The sequence below is a fragment of the Erithacus rubecula genome, assembly GCF_903797595.1.
Source record: "Erithacus rubecula genome assembly, chromosome: 8".
NCBI classification, from domain to species: Eukaryota; Metazoa; Chordata; class Aves; order Passeriformes; family Muscicapidae; genus Erithacus; species Erithacus rubecula.
The window spans coordinates 3897784-3921482 of record NC_136659.1 but is presented as its reverse complement, the minus strand read 5'-3'; the positions used below and the strand labels follow the sequence as shown (position 1 = coordinate 3921482).

The following is a 23699-nucleotide window of genomic DNA, read 5'->3' as shown; positions in this document are numbered from 1 at the left end:
TAGATCCAAAAAAACCAAAAGGAAACAAGTGTCACAGCAATTTTCACATAGCCTGGAACAATTTGGGCACTTCTGACACAGGAAAAGCCCAAGGTACAGAGTATTGGAGCAGAAGGTTTACACACACAAGGACGTGATCCATCCAGAAATCACACACTCTCTATAGTCTATATTTGGAAAAAGTCACTATTTGCCATGTTTTGTCCCATTTCCATGAGCCTGCAGCATGAGTGGAATTATTCAAATTGACAGCAACAGTCTGGGCAAGATTGTTTTCCAGTATCAAAGGACACCTACCCAGTAAATCCGTACTGTAGCATGAGGCATAGCTCACATATTTTAATGCCTTAACCACATGTAGTGGCAGCAATTGCACCAAAGCTATTGAGTCTTAATGAACCCACATTCCTATCACCAATTCCACCAACAATATTTGCAAGACATTGCAAAACCACAATGCAACCAGCCCCTGTATAAAACACTACAAAGGATTAAAAAAAAAAAAAACCAAACAAACAATCACTGGAATTTTCCCCCCATTTCTTAAGCTACATGAGTTTTGACTTTTCTCTGCATGCAGACTGAGATTCTCAGAATTCCAGATCCTGGGATTAAAATTAACACCAAAAAAAAAAAAAATAAAAAATTGCAGCAAATAACACTGTGTGAATTTGTTCACTAATCTTCCAAAAACAGAAGAAAAAAAAAAGCCATCCTCTCCTCAATTTTTGGCTACCATAAGAAAGTAAAAGCTTATTGAATAATCTTTTATTAGCAATTTTATTAAAAGTTCAAGCTGAACACCAAAAACCCTCGGACAGCCAGAAATATTCAGCACAGACCTGATTTTGTTTCCTTTCTAAGAAGTTGGACCAAGCCAGTGAAAATGTGAAGCATCACTACAGTTGTTGGCTGCTCCAGAAAGAACCCCCCACCTGTGCTGCAGGCACCACATTACTTACACAGCAGCTGCTTGTTATATCGTGATATAATGAAGTTTCACAGTGACATGTGAGGCAACACTAGAAACAAACCTAGCCCAGGACTTCAGCAGTGTTATGCAGCACGAGGGCGACATAAATGCCATACAAGTTATCACCACTATTTATAGGCTCTAATAATTCCACATTTTTCTCATATGATCTTCCCAGGTGACACCAGGTGACAGTGCGTGAGCTGGCAGCAGTTTAAAACATGTTGCACAAGAGGATCCAAACGTGCATGATTTTAAGAGCAGTTCAAAACTCCAGGAGACAAAGAAATACTCTAAGCTGAGAAATCCAGGGAGAAACTCACAGTGGTCCTCCTGTGGCTCAAGAAATAGACAAAGGAAGAGAGAAGAGTGGCAATGACTTTATATTTATTTTGAAAATTTCCATTTTCTCTTAATGGGCTATTAATTCCCTTGTTCCCATGAGCTAAGCTGGCTCTGGGAGGAACAACAATGGGGTCCCCACACACCTCACCGGCTCCGAGTCAGCTCAGGGAAGAAGTGAGATGGCAGGGACCAAACCTCAGTTTTCTAATCAGAATTAGCTGCCCACCATTCTGTTTGCATATCAGTTTCTCCTGCTCACAACATGCTAATTCAGGCAGCAGCCACTGTGGTACAGAAGGATGGCTTTCAAATCAAACAGCTACACGCATTATTTTTGCCTCCGTCCTACACAATTCCATGGCTTTTTCCATACACTCCAATGTGTATGTCCTCTGAGCCTTATTAATAGCTACTGAAGAATATTATCTGCCTACCAATCACTTCAGCTTCCTACTTAATGGCAAGTACATTTTTAGAGCATCAAATATATCAACGGGGACAATGGTTGCTAAATTTGAAGTCAACAACAACTGGAAAACGTTAGCTACTTCATTGGTATTTTTACATGCTTGCAGAAATATCTCTTGAAATAAATGAGCCTTTTTTTATCCTTTCAAAGAGATAATAAAATAATACTGAATTCTAAATACTGTCACATATCCTCAGCAAACCACAATTTAAATTTAGATAAATACATTTTTACTGCCAAAGATAATGAGCAAAAATAACTACAATTCAACTTTGCATAGTGGATTGGATGACAAAAAGACCACCTTAAAAATGACAGCTGGCTGGCAGACAGGCACAGTGCAGCCCATGAACACTCACCAGAATATGGACAATCTTGGAAAAGGGGTTAAAGCAAAATAATTCTTAGGAGCAAATGCTTATCATTGCATCTGGCTGCGACATTAACCTTAAAAGACTACTAAAATATTCCATTAGCATACTAACCATGCTACATAAACTTTTATGTTTAAAATGTTCAATATTTCAACGTAATTTCAATTAATGGAAATTGAACATTGGGATATGTATCAAGTTAAGTGTAATGTTTTTTTCTTCCCGTGCGTGCACAAAAGCAGCTCCAACCTGCCTGTACCAGCTCCTGCCACAGGAGCCACATCCACAGGAAAAGGTCCTCAGCAGCTCTCAGGGCTTCAAATGAGCCAAATGCTGCCACAAATCTCTTCCCTGCACATTCAGCTCTGCACACCAAGGTTATTTAAGCAGATGCTGAAATGCAAAGCATGCAAGCACATCTGCAATATCTGCTAAGGGACCTCAGCAAGCGGCACCTGCCCCATAGAAGAGGTGTTTTGGGGAAAACAGGAGACAAAGGGATGGAAGCACCATTTGGAGAGTCTCAGCAGAGACAGAAAGAGCTAAGCCACAGCTGAAGTCAGTGTGACAGGCAAAGCTTTCAAAGCTTTATCCAGGGTATCACCACCAGCCCGGGATACAAGTGTGTCCTGCTCTCACACCAATGCTGTGTCACTGTTTCACAGTTTTGGGCTTTTCCAACTTTTCCATAACCCAATTTTGTTTAGAGGGGTTTTTGATTTTGTTTCCTTACAGCATGCAAGCTTTTTTTATTCAAGCTCCCTCTGCACGATCCATTTCCTCCATGAATCACAGTCGGGAGGGGCGAGAAAAAGAGAGGTCAGGTATCATGACTCTGTTAAAGAGACATTTATTAGGCAGTTTAGTCAAGCAGCTGTAAGCAAAGGGTCACATAATGCCTTGCAATGCCACTGTAGCCTCACCACATGAATTTAAAGCCCATCAGCAGCATGTCCCACAGCCCAGATTCCCCTGGGAATGCAGCCTAGGAGGGAGACCAGCCTGCCATGGGACAGCTCACACCCTGGTAGCACAGCCAGCACTGCTCTGAGCTTGGGCTGGTCCCCAGTGGGATTTTGGAAGGTTTCTGCAAGCTCTGTATTTCTGTAAGATGAGACACAAGAGCATGTCACCGTGTGACAAGAGCCCACGTTGCACTGCTGACTTATTAGGAGATTAAGAAAGATCAAGTTATAAATGCCCTTTCAGTTATTGTACGTGTAGCTGCACAGACATGGGGAGAGAAAGGAGCTGAACATGAGTATAATCTTAGAAGTTACAAAAAAGGACTTTACAGGAACACTATTCAACAACTGATCATTTTTTTATAGCTCAGAAAGAACTGTATCTGCTAAAAGTCTGATGCTTACTTTGCCTTTTATTTACTTGATTTTGTTACCTTCTCCTTTGTCAGGAGAGTTTATAAGCTTCAGGCATGGAAATAAAAAGTAGTTACCACCAGAAAAGAAAAATACTTTTTAGTACTCTTTGTAGTATGAACTTGATATTCAGCACAAGCTTATGGTGTGACCAGTATGTGTCCCTGCAGTTTGAATTATTGACTTTGCTGCCCAAACATCAGCCAACATCAGACCCTCACGAATCACTGATGCACGAGCAAATATTCATCTGCCCTGGACTTTGCACACCCTTTATTCAAAGTGGGAAGAAGGACAAGTTTCCCTGGCAGGCTGGGGGAAAAAAAAAAAAAAAAAGAAAATAAGGAGATATATATAGCAGCAGCTGTTCAAAGACTTCAGGAGGCTTGGCATGTGCCCATATGCCCAGCAGAGGTAGCGGACAGTAGAAATGAGACCATTTATCACGTGGACACACACAGCTCATCACAAGGGAACTGGCACTGAGCACTGCTTAAACTGCTCCTCCAAAACAAGAAGTCGCTAAACAAACATTAACTAAAGTTGCTGAAATGATGAATCTTTCTGGCAGATTGCAGCACTCCCATGGGATAATTCAGCTTTGGCTACGTGGGCACACATAAAATCCACCAGCAGCCTGCACTTGTTTGCAGAAGCAAAACCTTTAAGTCAGTGAAAATCAGAGCCTGTTGCACACTCTGAGGACTTGTCAGCACACAAGTGATTCAGGGGAAACAGCTCAGCTGCACTCACCTCATCCTGCCTTCACTCCTGCCACAGTAAAATCCAAATCCCAGGGACAAGTCCCCCTTCTTTCCCAGCAAAATTGCCTCAGTGCATTGAGAGTGTGTAGAGCCCACAAGGACAGACCTGGCTTCTGTTTCCACGGAGCTGCCATCACATGCCCGTGGTTTTAAGAGCATAAATGCCTGGTTGCACAGCACTAAACCCCAATCTGCACAGGCAGGACACAAAGTTCAGAAGCTTCCAGCATCCTATTGCCCTACACCAACCCCCACGTACTGGCTCACCCTTACTGCCCTGAGGAAATCAGGAGCGGGATTGCTGTCATGGAAAAAAAGAAAAAAAGAAATTAAATATATGGGCTACATCAACTTTTTGAGCAAGTATATGTACTGTAAAAGGACCATCTGATCTAAGCCCGTGTATCTTCTATTTTCTTTCCCAGTTTACCACAACAGTTCCTACACTATTAGGATGAAGCACTTTATTGCCAGTTTGTACTCATTCACCTTCAGCATCCAGTCATCAGTCTGGTACCCCCTTACTGTTTGTATTAATGAGTCCTTCAGAACAAGTCACCTGAGCTTCTCTGGTTGCTCATATTAAGCACCTCAGTGCTAGGGTCACTCTCCCAGTGTGCACATACACCTCTCCTGTCACACACGTGGGGGCACGAGAGGTGGGGACAGAACTCCAGGGACACCTGATTCCCTGCTAGCCACCTGAGAAGCCGCTCCTCAGCCTGGGAAAGGTGTGTGGGGAGAGCTGAGCAGGAGGGCCCGAGCCTGGGAAATCACAGCCCCAGCTCCGGGTGGTTTGTCCTCATGCCGGGAGCTCCTGGGGGCTGCTGCCACCTAGAGATGCTCGCAGAGCCCAGCTGCTGGCCACCCCGCACAGCCCACCACCACCACCCAGGACATGCTCAGCACCCACCCCTGCAGCTCCCCTGCTCTGGCCAGTGACTCACTGAAAGGTGTTTCTCCAAAAAGCCTGTGGAAGATGTGTGTGCTCTGGATCACAGGCTGTGCTTCCAGATACTGGGTGAGACAACGCGCTGTGGTTTGCTTAAATTTCATTAAAAAACAAACCAACAGAAAAAACCCAATCAAGCTAAAATCCCCTGAAAACTAGAATGAAACATTAAATTCCATTAAGGTGTGTGGCTAATACCCTGCTAGGAAACTGAGGATATGTACCAGAACAACTTGGCATTATGGTCAGGAGTGCAATGCAGCACTTGGGGTCAGCTGGGAGCACTCACAGGGTTTTGGGCCCTTTTCTGCCATGGATCAAATGTGCCTTTCTCTGCTGCCCATCCCACTTCACTACCGTGCAGGCTCAGGAGAAAGGCTTCCCCTTCATCAGCTGCTACTGCCAAGTCTCATTTGCTTTACTCATAAGGCATGTATTTCAGGTCCTTATTATTACTGTTTTCATGTTAATTACAAGCACAGCTCCTCGTGCCAAATTCCATACACATAAACATCAATTACCATCTCTTTTTTTAAAAAGCAAAGTCACAGCTCAGTCACTGGGGCACTCAGCAGTGCAGGTCCTGGCAGGCACAGAGCCTGAGTGGTGCAATCCCATGCTGGAGCTGCCCCAGGATCCCTGGGAATGCCACCAAGAGCCACAACCAGCCTGCTCTGCCCTGCAGCAGAGCTGTCCCCTCAGGGGACACGCAGGGACAGCCCTGGCCACCGTGCAGAGATGTCCCCACAGACACCTGAAGGGCTGTGTGACACCCAGGAGGGTGCTGAGCCCACAACAGCAGCTGCTCCCCTTGGGTAAAAAGGGTCCAGAAGGAACAACCCCCGTGCAGGGGACAGGCTCTCTGATGACAGTGACAGGCTGAAACTCACAGTCAATATTTATCGTGCCTTTGGAAAGGCACTCAGAGCTCAGCCTAATTTTAACCATGAAATAGACATCGTGGCAGAATAAACGGGAGAGGTGCCAAGGAGGGCTGTAGCAAAGGAGAGGAGCTGCATCTCTCTGAAGGCGTGTGGCATGTCCTAGACAACATGGCCCAGAAAGGAGTAAAGGCATGAAATTAAAGACTGCCCATACATCACCCTGAGCATGCTTCTCACTGGGAAATAAAGCAAAAAAAAAAAAAAAAAGTATATTAAAAAAAACCCTGCAAAAATATTTGAAGTACAATTATTCTCAGAACAGCTGAATACTTCAAACAGGACTAAGTTAATTTGGCAGTAATTATTTAACAACTCACCAACCCCACATATCAGAAAATGGAGTTAATTTATCAGCTATTTTCAAGCAGAACAAAGACTCGCCAGCTTCCAGGTAACAGCCCAAGCTGTTTGGCTCACGTGACCCGACTGAGCTGTGCACTGCAAACATTATATGCCCAAGCACGGAGACAGAAGAAATCAGAAAACCCCAACGTGTTTACATATTTACACACGGGATAATGAAATCAGAAGTTTGGCCAACAGCTTGCTTGCATGAACAACGGCATCACCATCTCTCTCGATGCATCAAAAATGAGGGTGGCAGCCCCATCCTATCGCCCCCAAAAGCCAAGAGAGCCCAAATTCTGGCGGGTCCTAAATACTACTTGCAAATCATGGCTCTCTCTCCAGCCTGCCTTGCTATTCCAGCAAGCACCAAGTAGCAAGACTCAATCATTACTAGCTGCCTAAACCCCTCCAAATAGGAAATGTCACTCCAACCCTTCTATTTTAATAAACGGATTTTCTGTTCTGCACAGTGCAGGGCACAGAGGCTTTTCAGCAGCCCAGATCCAGGAGGCTTCCCCAGAGACGACAGGAAGGCAGGCGAGCAACCCTGGACCGATGCTTTTTATTTTCACTGGGGTATAAATCCAGCAGTGGAGTGTCTTTGCGATCGTCCAAGCCAACAGCCCGGTCCGAGCGGCGGGAAGGATTGCTGGAGAGCACGGGAGCATCCCAGTGGGGACGGCTGCTGCCCAAACCCGGGGCAGGCTACGGGAAAAGTGCAAGACAGAAAAGTATCAAGTGAGGCGAACAGTCAGGCTGCGTGTAAACAGGGAGGCAGACAACAAGGAAACACAGTGAAGCAGCGCCTGCGAAACGAGGAGTGTCATTCTTCTTCAGCGGGGATTTACCGATTCAAACCGCAGGAAGAGAATATACAAAGAAAGCAGCAGCCCAGCATTTCACCCCTCCCGATTTCGAGGGATAGGAAACAATCACACCGCGGAGAAGTAAAGTGCGCCCCAAGATCAAAAACCGCCTTCAAAGCAGGCAAAGCCAGGACACGCTCCTTTCGCTTGCCACCGAACGTATCCTTCTTTCTCTCTGTTACATAAAGCCTCAAAATATAAACTAAATTGTGAGAACGAGGAGCTGTTGCACCAATACCGCCCAAACAGCATAAATTTTGCATCACCGGGGAGGGGGAGAAAAAAAAAAAAAAAAAAAAAGCGAAGTTACGAACACTGAAGAAATTTCCTTTTAATGTTTTATTCACAGCAAAGGGGCGATGCAGCGGGGGACGATCCCCGTGCCCTCCCCGGGCGACCGAGCCGGCACAGCTCGTACTACGGCGGCAGAAAGCGCTGCTCGGATGCCAACAGGAAAACAAAATTCAAGCCAACGCTGCGAGTTTCCCTCCAGAAAGTTAAAAATTCCGGGCAGAAAAAACGCCTTTTCCAGCGCTAACTTCCCAGCCGCCTGCCCTCCCTGCCTCCCCCGTGCGCGAACACTCGGCGCGGTGTTTGCGCGGCGGGGCCGGGACGCGCGGCGCACACGGACGCACAGGTGCACGGAGGCGATGCCGAGTCCGGGAGCGCAGCCCCGTCGGGGCGGCAGCGGCACCTGCGGGGACGCGCTCGGCGCCCGGCCGGGGCTCGGGGGCAGCGAGCGGGGACACGGAGCGCTGCTGCGCGGGCGATCCGCGACCGCTCCGCTTCCCGCGGGGGGCTGTCGCCCTCTGGCCGCCGCCGCCGCTCCGCGGGACCCGCACCAAGTCCCGCAGCCCGCTGCCGGGCGCCGGGACACGGAGAAGTTGTGCGGAAGGCGCCGCGCCGCTCCGGCCGCTCACCCACCTGCCTGCGCCGCCGCAGCGGCCCGCGGGGCCCCGGCCGCCGCCGCCAGCACGCAGCAGCTCCACCACAGCAGCCCCCCGGCCGCCGCCGGCATCGCGCCGCCGCCGCTGCCTCAGCGCCGCCGCTGCCTGGCCGCCGCCATCCCCCGCGCAGCCTCCGCGCTGCCGCCGCCGGCTCCCAAAAGTTGCCGCCGCCGAGCCGCCGCCCCCAGCGCCGCCCCTCCGCGGGCGCGCCGCGGCGCCGACGGGGCGGCCGCGCCGCTGCCGGGCCGCGGGGCGCTGCGCCGCCAGCACGCGCGGGTCGGAGCGGCGGGAGTGCGGCGAGGAAGAGGAGGAGGAGGAAGGAGCGAGCGGGGCGAGGGAGGAGGAGCGGCGGGACGGAGCGAGGGGGCGGGCGGGGGCCGGCGCCGTGCGGGACCGCCCCGCGCCCCCCCCGCTCCCCTCACGGGCGCTCCGCACCTGCGGGAGCCGCGCGCGGCCGTGGAGCGCGAGCCGCTCCCGCGCTTTCCGCCCCGCCCCGCCTGAGGGGCAGGTGCGCGCCCCCGCGCCCCCTGCGTGAGGGGACACCGGGGAGCGGGGACTGCGCCGTCCCGGGGGACACAGGGACACTCCCGGCACGGCCCCCCGAAACTGCCGCGGCCCCGGAGCGGGCTGAGCAACGCCCTGAAGTGTGAAGAGCATGGCGGGCATCCGCTCCCGTACACCTGATCCGGACAAGGACGGGGCGCATCACCCTCATCCCTGGGTTCAGCCCCAAAACTTCTGTGAGTGCTCGTTTCCCTCATGCAAAGACGAGCGCCTCACCTGCACTGTCAGCACCAAGGTGACTGTAGGGCTTCCCAGTGCTCAGCCCAGGCAGCTGGGAAGCTTTAGGGTGGAAGGGCTGGGAAGGAGGGAGAGGGATTTTAAGGGCAGGTTGGCAGCACCTCAGAGATCACTCTTGAGTGTGGTGGTGGGTGCACTTGGCACTGATGCAATTCTGTGGGGCACAGAGGTGTAAAGGCATCTCCCACCAAGGCATTCCCCGTCCTGATGTTCCCTGCCAATCTGGTGGCACCTCCTCAGGTGCGGTGCCAGGGTCCTGCAAGCATCAGCCCAGCATCCTCCTCACTGCCACCAACCCCAGCACAAAGGTGAAATGCTGACACTGACATTCTCCCCAACGGATCCAGGGGACCAGCGTCTCATCAAGGACTTGTCTCAGCAAGACAGTGACTGAAAATCTCAACATCTCGTCACAGGTGGTATCTCATCACTCTTGATGAGTTTATTGGCACCCTCAGCCATAACTGAATAAGTGCACGAGAGAAGAACACCCTCAATTCTTCGCTCCATGCCCCCAAAATATGTTCCCTAGGTTTTGAAGCCTGCTCACCCAATCTCATCAACCTGAAGGAACCCTCCTTATGCCTTTCCAGCTGGTCTGTGCAATACTTCTTGGAGTGACTTCCCAAGTGATGCTAACAGCTTTCCCTGGCACCCCCAAGCAGAGTGAGTAGAAGACTGCAGCAGCAAGTGCCTTCCCTCTAACCACTCCAATGGAATGGTTTCCCCATAGGAATTAACCTCAGAGGAATAATAACCTCAGTCCTTCCAGCCAAGCTGCCTCCTATCCAGAGAAGCCATGCATGCCTTTAAAGAAAAAAAGAAAAAAAAAAAACCCAAATCTAGACAGTATTTCAAGTTGGATTATGGCTCTTTTGCCAAAGAGCTGGAAGTTTAGCTGGAACAAACTAGCCAGGTTTTGCAGAAAGGAGGCTGTGAAGAAGGAGGTGTCATTGCCCTCGGTGCTGCATCCCACTGCCTGCATCAGCAGTGGCACAGGGGCAGTTCACTGGCAGGCAGAGGCAGGTGAAAGAAAAGGCAGCCAGGAGGCAGAGCCCTGACATACAGGCTCCTCAGCCTCTTCCTTAGGGTTTTCCCTGGGAACACCACCTGGGAGGAGAGGCTGGGAGCCAGCCCGTGCCCTTGCTGAGCAGATTACCCGCAGTGCTGATCACTCTCCTTGCCACCCCCAGGAAAGAAGCGTGATCCCTGCCTAGCACAGAAACGAATCCAACGGGAGGCTGTGAGGCGAAACGCGCTCAAATATTGAACTAGAAAAATTTTGCTGGATCTGCCTCTCGGTAAACAGTGACTAATTGCTCTGGCTGGAGCTGCCGTACCTTCTAAATTGGAAGGTGCAGATGGAGCAAGGATAGGGAAGGCTCCTTACCTGACGCCGGCTGTACATTAATCACAAATGTTTGCTATGCAAATCTTGTCATACAAAACAATTATTGCTGTTCCCGTACTGACCTCATGTTTATTTATTACATGAGCTCTTTATTTGAACCTTGTCTGGTCTCTCTCCCCATATGAGCGTATTAGTATGTGGCTTCCAAAGGCACCCAGCTGAGAAATTGTAGATTTATTTGTGGCGTGGAGGGATGGCACACGACACGCTGACTGCAATGCAGAGCTGAGAGGCTCAGCTCTTCCACCAGTGGTTCTTCATGCAAAATATTCTCACCCCGAGGTCTCTTGCTGGGATGAAGGACACTTCTAGCAGCGCAGGGCCGCGACTCCGGGCTCTCTCTGACGCTGCAGTATTAACCGATGCTTAATGGGGACTGTCAGCCCGAGGAGCCGCGCCATAAAACTCTGCCTGGGCTTCTTTAGGGTCCGCTCAGTAAAATTTTACACAGTGCTTTGTCCTTGGCTTTGTCACCTTTGCCTGCCTCCAGAATGATGAGTTGTGGATAGATTTAACTGTCCCACCGAGTAAGTTGCGTGTGTGGTTTTGAATGTGGCGGTGTGTGGGTAACTGGAGGGATGGGTGTCTTTAAGCATGGAATATTCTCTTGCCAGAGGAGTTTTCTCCATGTGATTTCATGTTGGGCAACACTGGCATCCGGTGGGCAGAGGGCTTTCTCCTTAACACCTTGGTTTTGTCCTATGGCTTCTCAAGATGATCATTAAATGCAATTTTTCCATTAGCCTGGGTTTGGTTTTCCCCCTGCCTTCATTCAGCTGCACAGCAGGCAGAGCAATGTGGCACCTTTTCACGATTTTCTTTTAAATACTCTCTGCTATACAGTCTGGGGTCTTCTGAAGTCAGCTGCCTCTCCATGCCCATCAGTTTTGTTGTGCAGGGACTCTTCCTGCCTTACACCGCAGGCAAGTCTCTGTTCCTCCCTTGAGGATGACAGGAAGGGTCTCCGCGGTTCTTGCTTCAAACCAAACCCTCTTGTCTGACCTCTGTGGGCCCTGTCCCTTCCCACAAACATTATTGGTGCTCTTTTACTGGGAGAAACTGTAGAAAAGCCTCCAGAGCCTGAATGAAATCAAATCCCTCTTACCCCCCTCAGCCCTCCCTGCCTCTCTTACTGCTCTTTCTGCTGCTCTCACCTCTGCTTTCAGCTCTTCCCAATGTAGCATCATTTTCTAATACAATTAACACTTCTCATAGCTTTCAAACCATTAATAAAGCCAGTAATTAACAGCAGGCCTGACAATGAACCAAGCAATGACACACTGTGTACTTTTGCCCCTCTCCAGCATCACCCCTTCCTTAGGATCTGGGCAGACTTTCCATTCATTTGACAACTTGCATGCCCCGGTCAATTTGAAATATTCCTGCCCCCCAGTATTTCTCTTTTATGGTGCAGCTGTATCTTTTGCTAATTGTTCATGAAATGACTTTCCTTTTTTTTTTTTTCTTCTAAAGCAATATTTTTCTTGAGAAGCTGAATTTAAAAGGGGCCATAAATGACTAATCGTAATTAATAAAAATGAAGAAATAATTGGGCAGTGTCTTTAAATGTATATGCCTGGAGTCAAACTCTTAAATCCCTGCTCCTGTTAGATCAGCTTGGGGTTTTTTATTCTCCCCTGAAGGAGCAGCAGTGCCCAAGACTGTCAGGGAATACTCCAAGTGATGGAACAACTCTCCAACAGCCCCAGAAAGCTGAGGGCTTGGAGAGTGTGGTGGACACATAGTTTACTGCTGCCCTCCTCCCTTGCTGACAGAAAAACTGGCTGTGCCAGGGCAAGAGGGGCTTTGGGGACCCAGTGGACAACTTGAACCTCTTGAAAAACACCACCTTTAACCTGTGGAGAGTCCTGCCACTTCCACAAGACTGTTAGAAAGGGATTAGACATTTAAGGGCAAGACAGTTACATTTAAAAAAAAAAAAACAAAAAAGCCCAGCAATAAAAGGCTTTTGTGGTTCAGAGCATAAATCAGCTTTTTACTGCTTCCCTTGCAGGGAGCACAGCCTCACTGTCTAACTCAGGGATTTTTATATCTGCTTGTGAAATATCAGGGAGAGAGCAGTGCCAGGGAGCGGGCACGGGACCCTGTGCCTGAGTCAGCACTGTCCAGCCAAGGATGCTGCAGCATCCTGCTGGCTTTGGGGGGGAAGCTGAGTGTGATGGTGTGAAGTCAGGGACATGATCCCTGCAAAGCAGCACTTGGAAGTGCACAGAGATGGTTTTGAGGACCACTTCAGCCCTGCTCCCTTCTCCAGATGATAATTACTCACTGGTGGTTTTCCTTTGCCAGTGTAGACCAGCAGAAACTCAGATGCACCTCCCCAGCTCATTAAAAGGTCATGTTTTACAAAGTAGCACAGCCACCCTAATCAAATGAGAGCCTGGCTTATTGCCTTCAGCGTGAAATTAGGTTTGTGGTTTCTGTGGGATCAAGTGTGGTTTCCTCCTCTCCTCCCAACCTCCTTGGTTGTGTTCCCAGTTGCTGATGAGCATTTGATATGCAGAAATACTGCACTTTGCAGCCAGAAACATGCATTCCAAATCCCTGGCTTTGCCTGCGCCTGGGATGGTGCAGAGGCAGGAAGGCTGGAGAAGCTGCGATGTGGCAGAGCAGAGAGTGCCACATGGGGCTGAGCCTTGGCAGGCAGTCTGAGAGCTGTCAGGCAGAGGAGGTTTGAATGCCCTGCACGTAGGGCACTAGGTCAGTACGTCACTTTGTTTCCACTGCTCCTTGCAATGCCAAGGGGCACAGAGTTGACCGGGCTGGGACACGTAGAACCAGCTCGGGGTCACTCCTGCTCGCTGGACCAGAGAAGGATATATGCAGCACAGTGGCAAATTGTTCAGCTGAAAGCAAGGGAGAACTTGTGCCTTGCACTGCAGCATCTTGTGTCATTTAACAAAGCAAGCGTGTGTCAGCTGTGGTGACAGAGATGCTCCTTGTCAGCCGTGCTGAGCGAGAAGCCCTGCTCCATTAGGCAGCACGTGCCAGAGTGCACAAAGCTGGAAGCAGGCATCTCTGCACAGAGTGGGCAACCCTGAAACAAATACAAACACTTGGTGTGAGAGAAATCCTCACTTAGGTATCCTCTTGCCTGCCAGCACAGCCTCACTCACATGTGACAAGCAGCCAAAAGCCCACACAAGAAGAAAGCTTGTGCAAGATGACTTCTCACCTGCAGACAGCTGAGACCCTTGGAAATACCTACTAGCCCACCTCCACCTCCTCCAGAGATACTCTGCTGCTTGGTCAAGATCCCTAGTTCCACATTTTGAGCAGTGGGACCTACAATGGGAGCAGTGTGGAGCTCAGCTGTGTTTGCAGGACTTCAGAGATGATATCATAACCCCAGAGGCAGAGCAGAGTGGGGCTCCAGGCAGGCAGAGAGATATGAGCTCAGCCATTCACCAGGACAGTTAATCAACACTGGGCCCATTGTGGGGTGGTGCAATGCACTAGTTTGTCTTTTTTTGTGGGTCTTTTTTTTTAGAATTATTGTTTGAGTAGTAACAAAAATTCCCCTGAAGCACAAAGAGTACTCTGGGAACCTGAAAGAAGCCACCCAATTAGATAATAGAAAAAATATCTTATAAAGACAAAATTTCAGCAACAGCCAATAAAAAACAGGCTTCGTAATTGTATTTTCTGGGACTAAAGGCTGATCTCAAGAAATCATTTGAGACAGTACTTGGGTTTTACTGGCATTTATACCTCATTCATAGCAAAAAGATTTAAGTACATCCTCAGTCATTATAGGAGTCCTAAAACAGGTCTATGTTGTCCACTCTGAATTAGGGTATCATATTGTTTTATTTTTTTTTTAATTCCCCTGTGTATATCAAACTCTTTGGCAAACTGCTTTTCCAAGGGCCTCACTTCAATTTCACAGAATTGTAGAACAGTTCAGGTTGGATTCAAAGATCCTTCAAAGCCCCTGCAATGTGCAGGGACACTTTCAAGCAGATCAGGTTGCTCAGAAGCCCATCCATCCTGACCCTGGATGTTCTCAGGGCTGGGCATGCACTGCCCCTCCACGAAACCTGTGCCTCGTTCAGCCCAGTAGAAGATGCAGTATTTTTCATATCACCCACATGCAAAAACATGGGTGTTTTTGTTTTCTTCCCAACTCATATGTGACATCCAAATACAGCATTCTCTTGCCTAGTCCTCTCTCACTCATCCCTCTTTTCCACCTCTCCTCTCCCTTCTCTGTGATCCTGGTGCTGTGTCTCACATCTGAAGCCAAACTCCTCTCAGCTCAATGATCTCTTGCCATATTTCATGTCTTCTTTATTTTTAAAAATAGGGGAACATCCTCCCAAGTGGCATTGAGCAAAATGCAGCAAAGAAAATAGAGAGATTATCCACTTGATACTGAGGACTTTCTGCTGCTTTCTTCTTGTTGTTTTTGGACCATACTTCAGTCTGGTGCTGACTTCTCAAGCCATGCAGTACAAGCACTTCAACATACTAATAGGTTCACATTTTCTTATGGGTGACTCAGAGTTTTGTGAGATGACAGAAGGCAATACAAGCCATGGTCCAGCATTATGCTAAAATCTGTCTGTAATGGGGCTGGGGTACCTCCCACATGGCCAAAGCACCCCACTCTTTACAACACGCTCAAGGTTGAAGCTGAAGAATTTTAAGGGGGACTAAAGGATATCCACCCATTCTTCAAAGCACATTTGAAGCTCCTCAGTCATAATTATTTACTAAGCAGTTTCTGAAGCCTTTTTTTTTCTAAAAAGTCTTCCCATGAAAAATTCATTTATACAGCACAAACTGTGTCTATAAATAATAGACACTCCAGCTCACCTGCCTCTTTACATTTCTATAGGCAATGCAAGCTCTACTTATAACAAAATAGAGCAAATTAATGCAGCCGTGTTATCAGCACACATCCCCCATCTGGCACAATTTGCTGGATGGTCCCGTTTGCCTGATAATTCATTGTTTCTATAGCAATCCTGACAAGAAGAGTTTCCCATTGTGCTCAAGGAAAAGGGCACTCCCAAGACCACAGTAGCTTTATTAGCTCTAAATACCTTACAAATAGAGTCTGGTTATCAAAATTGCTTTCCAAAAGTCACCATTATTTCAAGCTTTGCTGTTAGCATGCCCAGGATGTTCAGTGGCTCACAGGGGACCAGCCTTAGGAGCTCACACTGGGTTGATTTGTAGGAAGTGCAGCAGCCAGATCCTTCCAGCTCCTTGTTTCCAAGTGAAACAGTTCTATTATTCTAAATTTTCCATGTAAACGTAGGAGTCATGTAGCTGCTGTGGTGAGCTGAAGCACTCAATAACTTAATAAAGAGGATTTAGATCCCAACTTGTTACAAACTTAGGGGTTGAGCTCACTTGTCCTCATGGAAGTGGCAAAAGCAGGAGTGGTGTGGCTGCTTGGCATGTGGTTCATGTGGGGGTGCTTCTCCATGCAGGACACTCCCTCCTTGCCTTTCCACTAGAAAAAGAAACTTTCAGCAAGTACTATATACATCTTGTTATTTTGGTTTAAAACAAATTTTCATATTTATTTTTAACCTCTGTTACTGCTTTTCTGAATATTTGGCAATCAGGAAAAAAAGAGGGCTCCTTCAAATTATGACAAAGGTCCCACCCCCCTGACAACACTGAACATGGAAACAGATTTGACATAAACAGTCACAGGAATTAATTCTGCTGCTTTCTGGATTTTATTTGATGTGCATGTTTCTCACAAAGATGTCATGTGATAGCTCTTATCACTGAAAAAGGGCAAAGGAAGGTGTAGGAGAAATCACAGCACCTTCACATTCCTCCATGACTTCCCAGCTCATAAAAGTGCTTGCAGGAGGGAATAAAAGGATTTGTTTTATTTTTCTCCCTCTATTTTTTCCCCCTATCATGTCTAGTGTAGAAATTTTTCTCAGTAAATTTAGATAAAAATAAAAGATGCTAGCAGTTTATTTTTTATCAATAGACTAAAACTGATTCAAATTCAGAAATTGTCCTTTTTATAGGTAAAAATAACAATGCTATTGGACGACCATCCATGGGAAAAATGCTACCCCCAAACACCCCACCCTAGTTTGGAGCAACTGTTATACAGAGGGAAAGTTCTTGTTTTTGATCCCACAAGCCTTCCAGTTGTCCCATACAACCTTCTTGAATTCCTGGGCACAGAATGGTTTGGGTTGGAAGGGACCTGAAGCCCATCTGATCCCAACCCTATAAACCTTCTACCAGATCAGGGTGCCCAAAGCCCCACCCACCATGGCCTGCTTTGACCACACAAGAGGAGACTTGAATCCAGATCCTGTCCCATTTTCCATCCACTTCACCACTGATTGGCTTCAGCGCAGTTTTCCAAGCTTTCCCCATTTGAGTGGTTTCCCCTCTTCTGCCACAGAAACCTGCCACAAATTCCATCCATCCTTATGAACAGGAATGGTTGCAAGCTTCCCTCCTGAGGTTTAAATTAAGACTTAATGAAGACTTAGAATTTAAGATTAAATGTTCAGCCCCTGGCTCATTTTGTTTGTACAGTTCAATTTCCTTGGCAAGCACTTGAGATAAAAAACAAAACAAAACAAGCCCCAAACAATATTTACACATTCTGGAACACAGCAAATCCTTCCTTGAAAAGGCACAAGAAATCCCTGTAGAGCTCTGGTACACTTTCAGCCAGCCTCCTGTCCAATTTCCTGGGGAAAAAGAAACAAAAACAAAATCCAAGTTCACGACCTTGTGATTTAAAAAAAGTCAAATATCTTAAATATTTGTATTTGTCTCTTCTGGCTGCACAGTGTGCATTATAGCTACATATGCAATTAGCTTCTATTCCACACCTCTGCATGGGTCAAGATCTGAAGTACAGATCCTCTTTGCAGCTTTTATACATCACTTTTCAAGAACTGACTTTAAAGTATTACATTGGGCTGCTGTTTACCTTTCACTTAGGTCTTTCATTATAAATCCAGCCATTGATTGGATCCAGTTTTCATTTCCATAATATTTTTTTCTCCCTATAGCAATGCCTTGTAAACAACATCCTTATGTATGACTATGAATGAGATGGAAAAGCCAGGGAATATCTTCTGATATGAGGAAAAAAATTGTTGTGGTTACTGCCTTGTAAAATGCACTTGATAAATTTGAATAATCCGAATTTTTATTGCAACAATCTTTAAAATAAAGAGGTACAATTTCCTTTCTTTTTTTTCCTAATTTTAAATAATGCACCAAAATCTTAATAAACAATTTAATTTGAACCACAGGGAGAAATGAAAGACTCTTCTGTGTAGTGACTCACTGGATTATTGAAAACAACTATGTGGCTGCAACTTCTTTGCCTTCCTGATATATCTTTTCCTTCTGTTTTAAATAATGAGATCACTGTAGAGCTTTGATGAAAAATGAAATTTCCTTCTTTTCCAATGGACAGAAGTATTTTTGTGGGTTGGAGAAATGCATCTGAAATGACACTGCTCAAGTCTACCAGACACAGATTTTTACATACACGAGTTGTAGAAATCTGCTCATCTTAATTCTAGCAATTTATCCCCTTGTGTGTTTTTTTCCTTCTGTGGATCAGACAATCAATTTTCCCTCCCTTTTTATGAATAAGCCTCTCTCAGAAATCAGACACATGGCTTTAACTTCTGGGGGAAGCATTGCCACTGCTGCTAACAAAAGGGATGTGAACTGACGGGCTGTTCTGCTCTGGAACATTAAGCAGATTACACTCCCACTGCAAAGTGCCATTGTCAACATTAAAACCGACTTGTTAATAGCCCACTGGGGTTTGTTGTTGTTTGTTTTCTTTTTCAAGTGTATCTACAGTTAACTGCAAGGAAAAAACCCAAACAGCAGAGCAGTGCTGAGAAGGGTCTCCCTCCTAAGTGGTGGCACCTCTCAGGTAGATGCTCTAAGCTCTCCTCTCTCCATTGGTATGAAGCTGTCTTAACCCATCTCCAACACCATTACTGACAGTAAATGACGTTTAAAAAAATGAACGATTTGCTGTGGGATTCAGGAGGAGATTGTGTGTTTTGATGCTGCTTGACGTGCTGACAAGCAGGTGAAAAATGTTGCCCTGTAAACACAGTTGTCTCTGTTGATTGAGAGGTGTCTTATGGAAAGGTATTAGTCACTGTAAACTCCAGAATACTCAAAAAAGAGTGATTTCAATAAAAAGAGAAAGCCATTAAACTAGCTCATCCTCTCTTCACAGGCTCAGGTGTAAAGAGAGATGCTACCTATGAACTTCTGTTGAACTCCATGCTTAACAAAGCCACGAGCACACGGAGCAAGTAGCATTTCAGATATAAACATGTGCCTTTCAATTAACCTGGAAAACATGTCCAGGGCTGAGCTCTCTCCCACTGAAACTCCAGTTTAGCATCACTGACACAGACACACAGATATTCTCTCCATTGTGCAATTTGGGGTGGATTTTTTTCTTTACTATGCAGAACAGGTGAACCACTTTCTTCTTCTTATGTATTTACTGAACTTTTTAAAGATCAGAGCAGCCAAGCAACTAGATAAAACAAACTGCACCTGCCAGCCAGTTGAACAACAGAAAAATTCAGTACTGGAAGGGACTCTCCTCAAAAGAGCCTCCTGATCTTCACAAGGCATTCATGTTAGTCTTTCTGATGACCTCTCTGCACTGAGCTCTGTTGGCAGAGCAAGGCTTGGGGAGCCATCAAGGGAAGATGACGGTACAAATGTCCCCACCTCCATAAATTAAATATCTTAGACAATTCAGGGCTGCCAGTGGTTGGTCTTCTGGCTCCCACAGGTTTCCTTCTCTTTTGGGAGAAGCTGAGGGTGCAGAGAGAGCAAAGTCTGCAATGCATCCATCAGCTCAAAAGCAGGATTCAGTCCTGGAGGTAATCCTTATCCTCTCAAAACTTTAACCTAAGGGAAAAGTAAGCATCTTGTGCTGGTCATTCGCTTTGCTCAGCATTACAAACATCACAGAAAGAGTGGGCCTCAGCAGGGTTTGCTTTAGATCAGGAATAAGTACTGTCCCAGCCATTGCTGGGACTGTTTAGTCCTTCAGGTTTTTGACATATTGAGGAAAACCTTGACAACACAGACAACTGCAGTGAAGTAAGAGTCTGGCTCAAACATTAATGACCCATTGATTCTGTGTGAGACAGAGCAATGATCATACTGTCTGCCTTAGCAGACCACTCTTTTCACCCCCCTTGGTAGGCATCCCTTCAATAACTGCAAGGGGCAAAGCTGGTCCCTCAAAATTTTCTTCCTTCCTTCCTTTCCCCACAACTCCTATCCTTATAGGGAGTAGGAATCCAAATCAAGCCTGTGGCTTTGCTAGTAGAGCAGAAGAAAAATCAATCCCCTTGTTGGCTTGGTGAACCTGGAGTACCTGAAGCTCTGCTTTCTCATCTCCAGATGCCACTTACATTAAAAGGCAAATTTTCACAGAAAATGTGTGAGATAGTAATCTGCAAGTGCTTTGCTGCTGTCCAACAGCAGCAGATAAAGATGAAGAAAGCTCACTACCACACTAAGGTGCAATAGTTTGAATGTTGAAAAAGTTTTAGGGTTTGGGAGAGAAAAAAAGATAATTTGCAACCACGAAAAATGAGGTAAAACCAAGTAGTGTATGGGGAAAGGGACGGCTTTGCACCGTGCAAATCAACACAATCCGGCACATTTTGACCTGTTTAGGTTGCTGTCATCAATGGGGCTTTTTATTCCAGGGCTTGCTAGCCAGAGGGTCACCTCAGGGAGCCCGTGGCAGAGGTGGCAGTGATGCTGAGGTTTGGCTGGGAGTCACGTCAGGAACACTTTTTTTGGTGGGGTATCACGGAGATCTGGGCTGCGCCAGCTGCACACCTGTGATTCCAGGGATCCAGAAAATCACCCTCCAGCGCTGGGGTGCTTCAGAGGCTACTGGAAGGTCTGGGAAACACCTCAAAAAAAAAAAAAAAAAAAAAAAAAAAAAAAAAAAAAAAAAAAAAAAAAAAAAAAAAAAAAGAGAAACTGGGGAGGGGGGAAAAAAGAAAAAAGGAGAAAGAGGGAAATGAGATTTTGTTGCGACTAACCCGTTGCTAAATACTAAGGCTTAAGCGCCCCAAAACGCGGCGAGGATGCTCCGGAGCGCTGCCCCGTGCGGGCGCTGCTGCCGCGGTCCAACACCGCCCTCTCACGGCTCGGCTGCTGCCAAAACCCAGCGTCTGCAGCCAACTCTGCCCAAAACCCACGGGGTGCCCCCTGCTACAGCTCTGACATCGCTGGGGACGCACCCCAGCACAGCGCTGCAGGCATCCGGCCACTCGCACCCCCAGCCGCTCCCCAGCTGGAACTGGGCTGGGTGGGCTGGATTCCTGCCCTGCGGCCGCTGACACGGGGGGACGTGGAAACAGAGGCGGAGATGATTGCCCAGCCCTGGCTACACCCTGCTGAGCTGAGTGATGCCACCTTCACCCCACCCACATGAAAATCCCAGAGGAGCACATCACCACGTGGACTGCTGATGACACCTTGCCTTCTCCTGTCACACAAACTGGAAAGGGATGGTTTTCCTTCTCAACATGGAAAAATTTCCATTGGTACTTGCATCTGGGCTCCAAGCCTAGGTAAAGCAGATAGTTGCCCAGGCAGGTGTCCTCAATAGATGGCAAGGCTGCAGGTCTGCTGTTGCACACACTTGGAAAAGCTGAGCTTGAGCATGGCTCAGGGTGTGTAGGCAGCAGACACAGCTGGGATGGAAGGAAATAAAGAAGAATGTCTCCCTGTCCCTCCAGTCTGGCACTAAAATGGATGAGAAGTCCCCAGGGCATTTCTCATCCTTCTTCCCCAGAAGCTGATATACCCTCTGGCCCAGGAATCTCAACTGAGCCTGTACCAAGCACTTGCATCTTCTTGCAGAAAGCTGTGCCTGCTGAGGTCCAGTCCTGCAGGTGCAGTCCTCCTGCCAGTGAACAATTCCTGCATTCACACACCCTGGTAGGTAGCTCAAGGATTTTTATCTGCCCTCCTTACCACCCCCATCACAAAATGAAAGAAAAAAAAAAAAAAAAGCAAGATGCTACTAAACATGGACAATGCATCCACTTCTGTTGCAGGGCTCATGCTTCTGACCTGGAACTACAGCTGGCTAATACAAATGTGGGCTACACTTGCATTCTGAAAGCCTAACAGCAACCCAAAAAATTTCAGTTTATCCCCTCCAGTTTTCTCTTGATCTGCCTCTCACTGAACAACTTTGACCCTCAACCTTCCTCTTTACCTTCTTCTTGCTGACTTGTGGCCTCCAACCCTGTTTCTTTTCTTCTCAGCTGCCATCACTATCCTGCTCCTCAGTGGTTCCAAGTGGATGGTGCTTAATCCATAACTCAACTGAGCATCACTAGTGAGCTCAGGAGCAAGGCCGGGCAAAGCAGGAAAAATTACCAGCATGGGTTTGCTAAGAGATCAAGGTCTGCAGGACTTATCCCTGGTAAGGAAAATAAATGGCAAGTGAAGAAATCAAAAGGTGATACTGCACTGCTCTGGATTTTGTTCAATATTAGCTGCAATGCTACTGTGTGATGTGCTGGCAGTGGCAAGTAAATAGATTATGGACTCAACTTTGTACAATAAATAGTCCATTACTGAATATATACATCTCAGATTAATCAAGCTAATGACATAGTCTCAAGCCAAGAGGCTTCAAATGGTTTTTCAGAGGCAACCAGTCTTGACCTCTGCTGGCTGCAGAGTCCTCCTGCTCTTGTTTCTTCCAATAAAACCTATTTTGCAGGTGCAATTATTCAGTAGCTGGGGTTAACACAATGCTCTGAAGGATGAAGGTAAGGTAATCGACTATATTCATCTTGGTATTTCTTTTGCATGCTCTGGGATTATAATTACAAGATAAAATATTATTGCAGGAGGATGATATTTAACAAGGTATCAGCCAAGGGGACAGGACTTTAAATGCACAGGGACTGTTGGGGAGCCCCAGATATGATGCCAGGTTTATAGTAGTTGATTTTGTAATCTCTCCCAAAATATGCCACATCCCTGGCTGTTAATGCCATTCCCAGCACCACAGAGTTTTCCCCTTCTCCCACAGGCTGGAAAGAAACTGCCCTTTATCTTCTTCCTCACTCTATCCTCCCCACCAGGGTCTGATCCATAGCCCACAGGTCCTGCTGATGAGAGTGCTCACAGTGGGAATATGGACACTTTCCTGCAGCCTGGGGTGAGCCTGTGCATCCTCACTGCAGAGGACTTGCTTCTGGGCACCAAATTCCCTTTTGCCTTCAAGAATGGGGGCTTGAAGAGCAGCACCCCAAGAGATGGTTTTTCTCTTTGGTGTGACATGTAGGTACTGCAGACCCCTGAAATGAGCCCTCCTTCATCAGTCACACTGCCCCAAATCATCCCTCAGCCTGAATTCACCTGCCTGCCCCACTGCTTACCTTCTAAATTTGATATTGCCCTTGGCCTCCTGCACAAACACAGCCAGGAAGGGTTCCTGTCTCATGGCTTTCAGACTAATTACACAGAAATGAGAGGGGAGTGGTTCAGGACACAGTGCCAGGCTCCACAGGGACTGGCAGAACAAATGTCAGCACACAGCTATAACATGAAAATGAAGAGTATTCATAGGGGCAGGGGGAAATCTACAGATGCAATATCTGCACTCATTGTGGCCATCATCTCTACCTCTATGTAGTATTGAATCAGACCTAAAGAAAAAAATTGCTACTTTTGGTGAAAACTGCAGGTTTCCAAAATACCTTCAGGTGAGTAGAGGGGAATTTTTCAAACTGTTAGGATTTTCAGCAAAGGCCTTGCCCCAGTCCTGCCTGGGCTGCCCTTGCTGCATGGCAGCCTGGGGGAGATGGCAATGCTGGACTTTCCCACTAGCAGGGAAATTCACTGCTCCCCTGGGAGATTTCCTATGGGGAAAGGAAGGGTTAGCAATGTCTTAGAAGGGATTATAGAGTCCAATCCCTGCATTTAACGTTAAGTGGCTCTTCAATTTATACTCATTGCCTACTCTTTGTAAAATTTTTGGCATTCCCAACGTTTTCTTTCTTTCTGTAGCTCCAGTTAAAGCCCATAAAAAAGTTCAGAGTAATTTCTAACCCTG

The 23699-nt window shown here is 47.1% G+C and overlaps 1 protein-coding gene and 1 long non-coding RNA gene across 4 annotated transcripts in view; one reads left to right on the top strand and one right to left on the bottom strand.

Moving 5' to 3' along the window:
* The window catches only part of ERBB4 (erb-b2 receptor tyrosine kinase 4), a 517882-nt gene extending 509067 nt beyond the window's left edge, over positions 1-8815 (bottom strand). For all 3 annotated transcript variants that reach the window (XM_079310612.1, XM_079310614.1, XM_079310613.1), the window contains exon 1: positions 8339-8815. In XM_079310612.1, the coding sequence (XP_079166738.1) occupies positions 8339-8432 (94 nt within the window). In that variant the 5' untranslated portion in view covers positions 8433-8815. The remainder of the gene's footprint in view (positions 1-8338) is intronic.
* A 689-nt stretch (positions 8816-9504) lies between these two features.
* LOC306804182 lies at positions 9505-11033 on the top strand. The gene is made up of 2 exons (XR_013774828.1): positions 9505-9578; positions 9695-11033. It is a non-coding gene; the product is annotated as an uncharacterized lncRNA (long non-coding RNA).
* The last annotated feature ends 12666 nt before the right edge of the window (positions 11034-23699 follow it).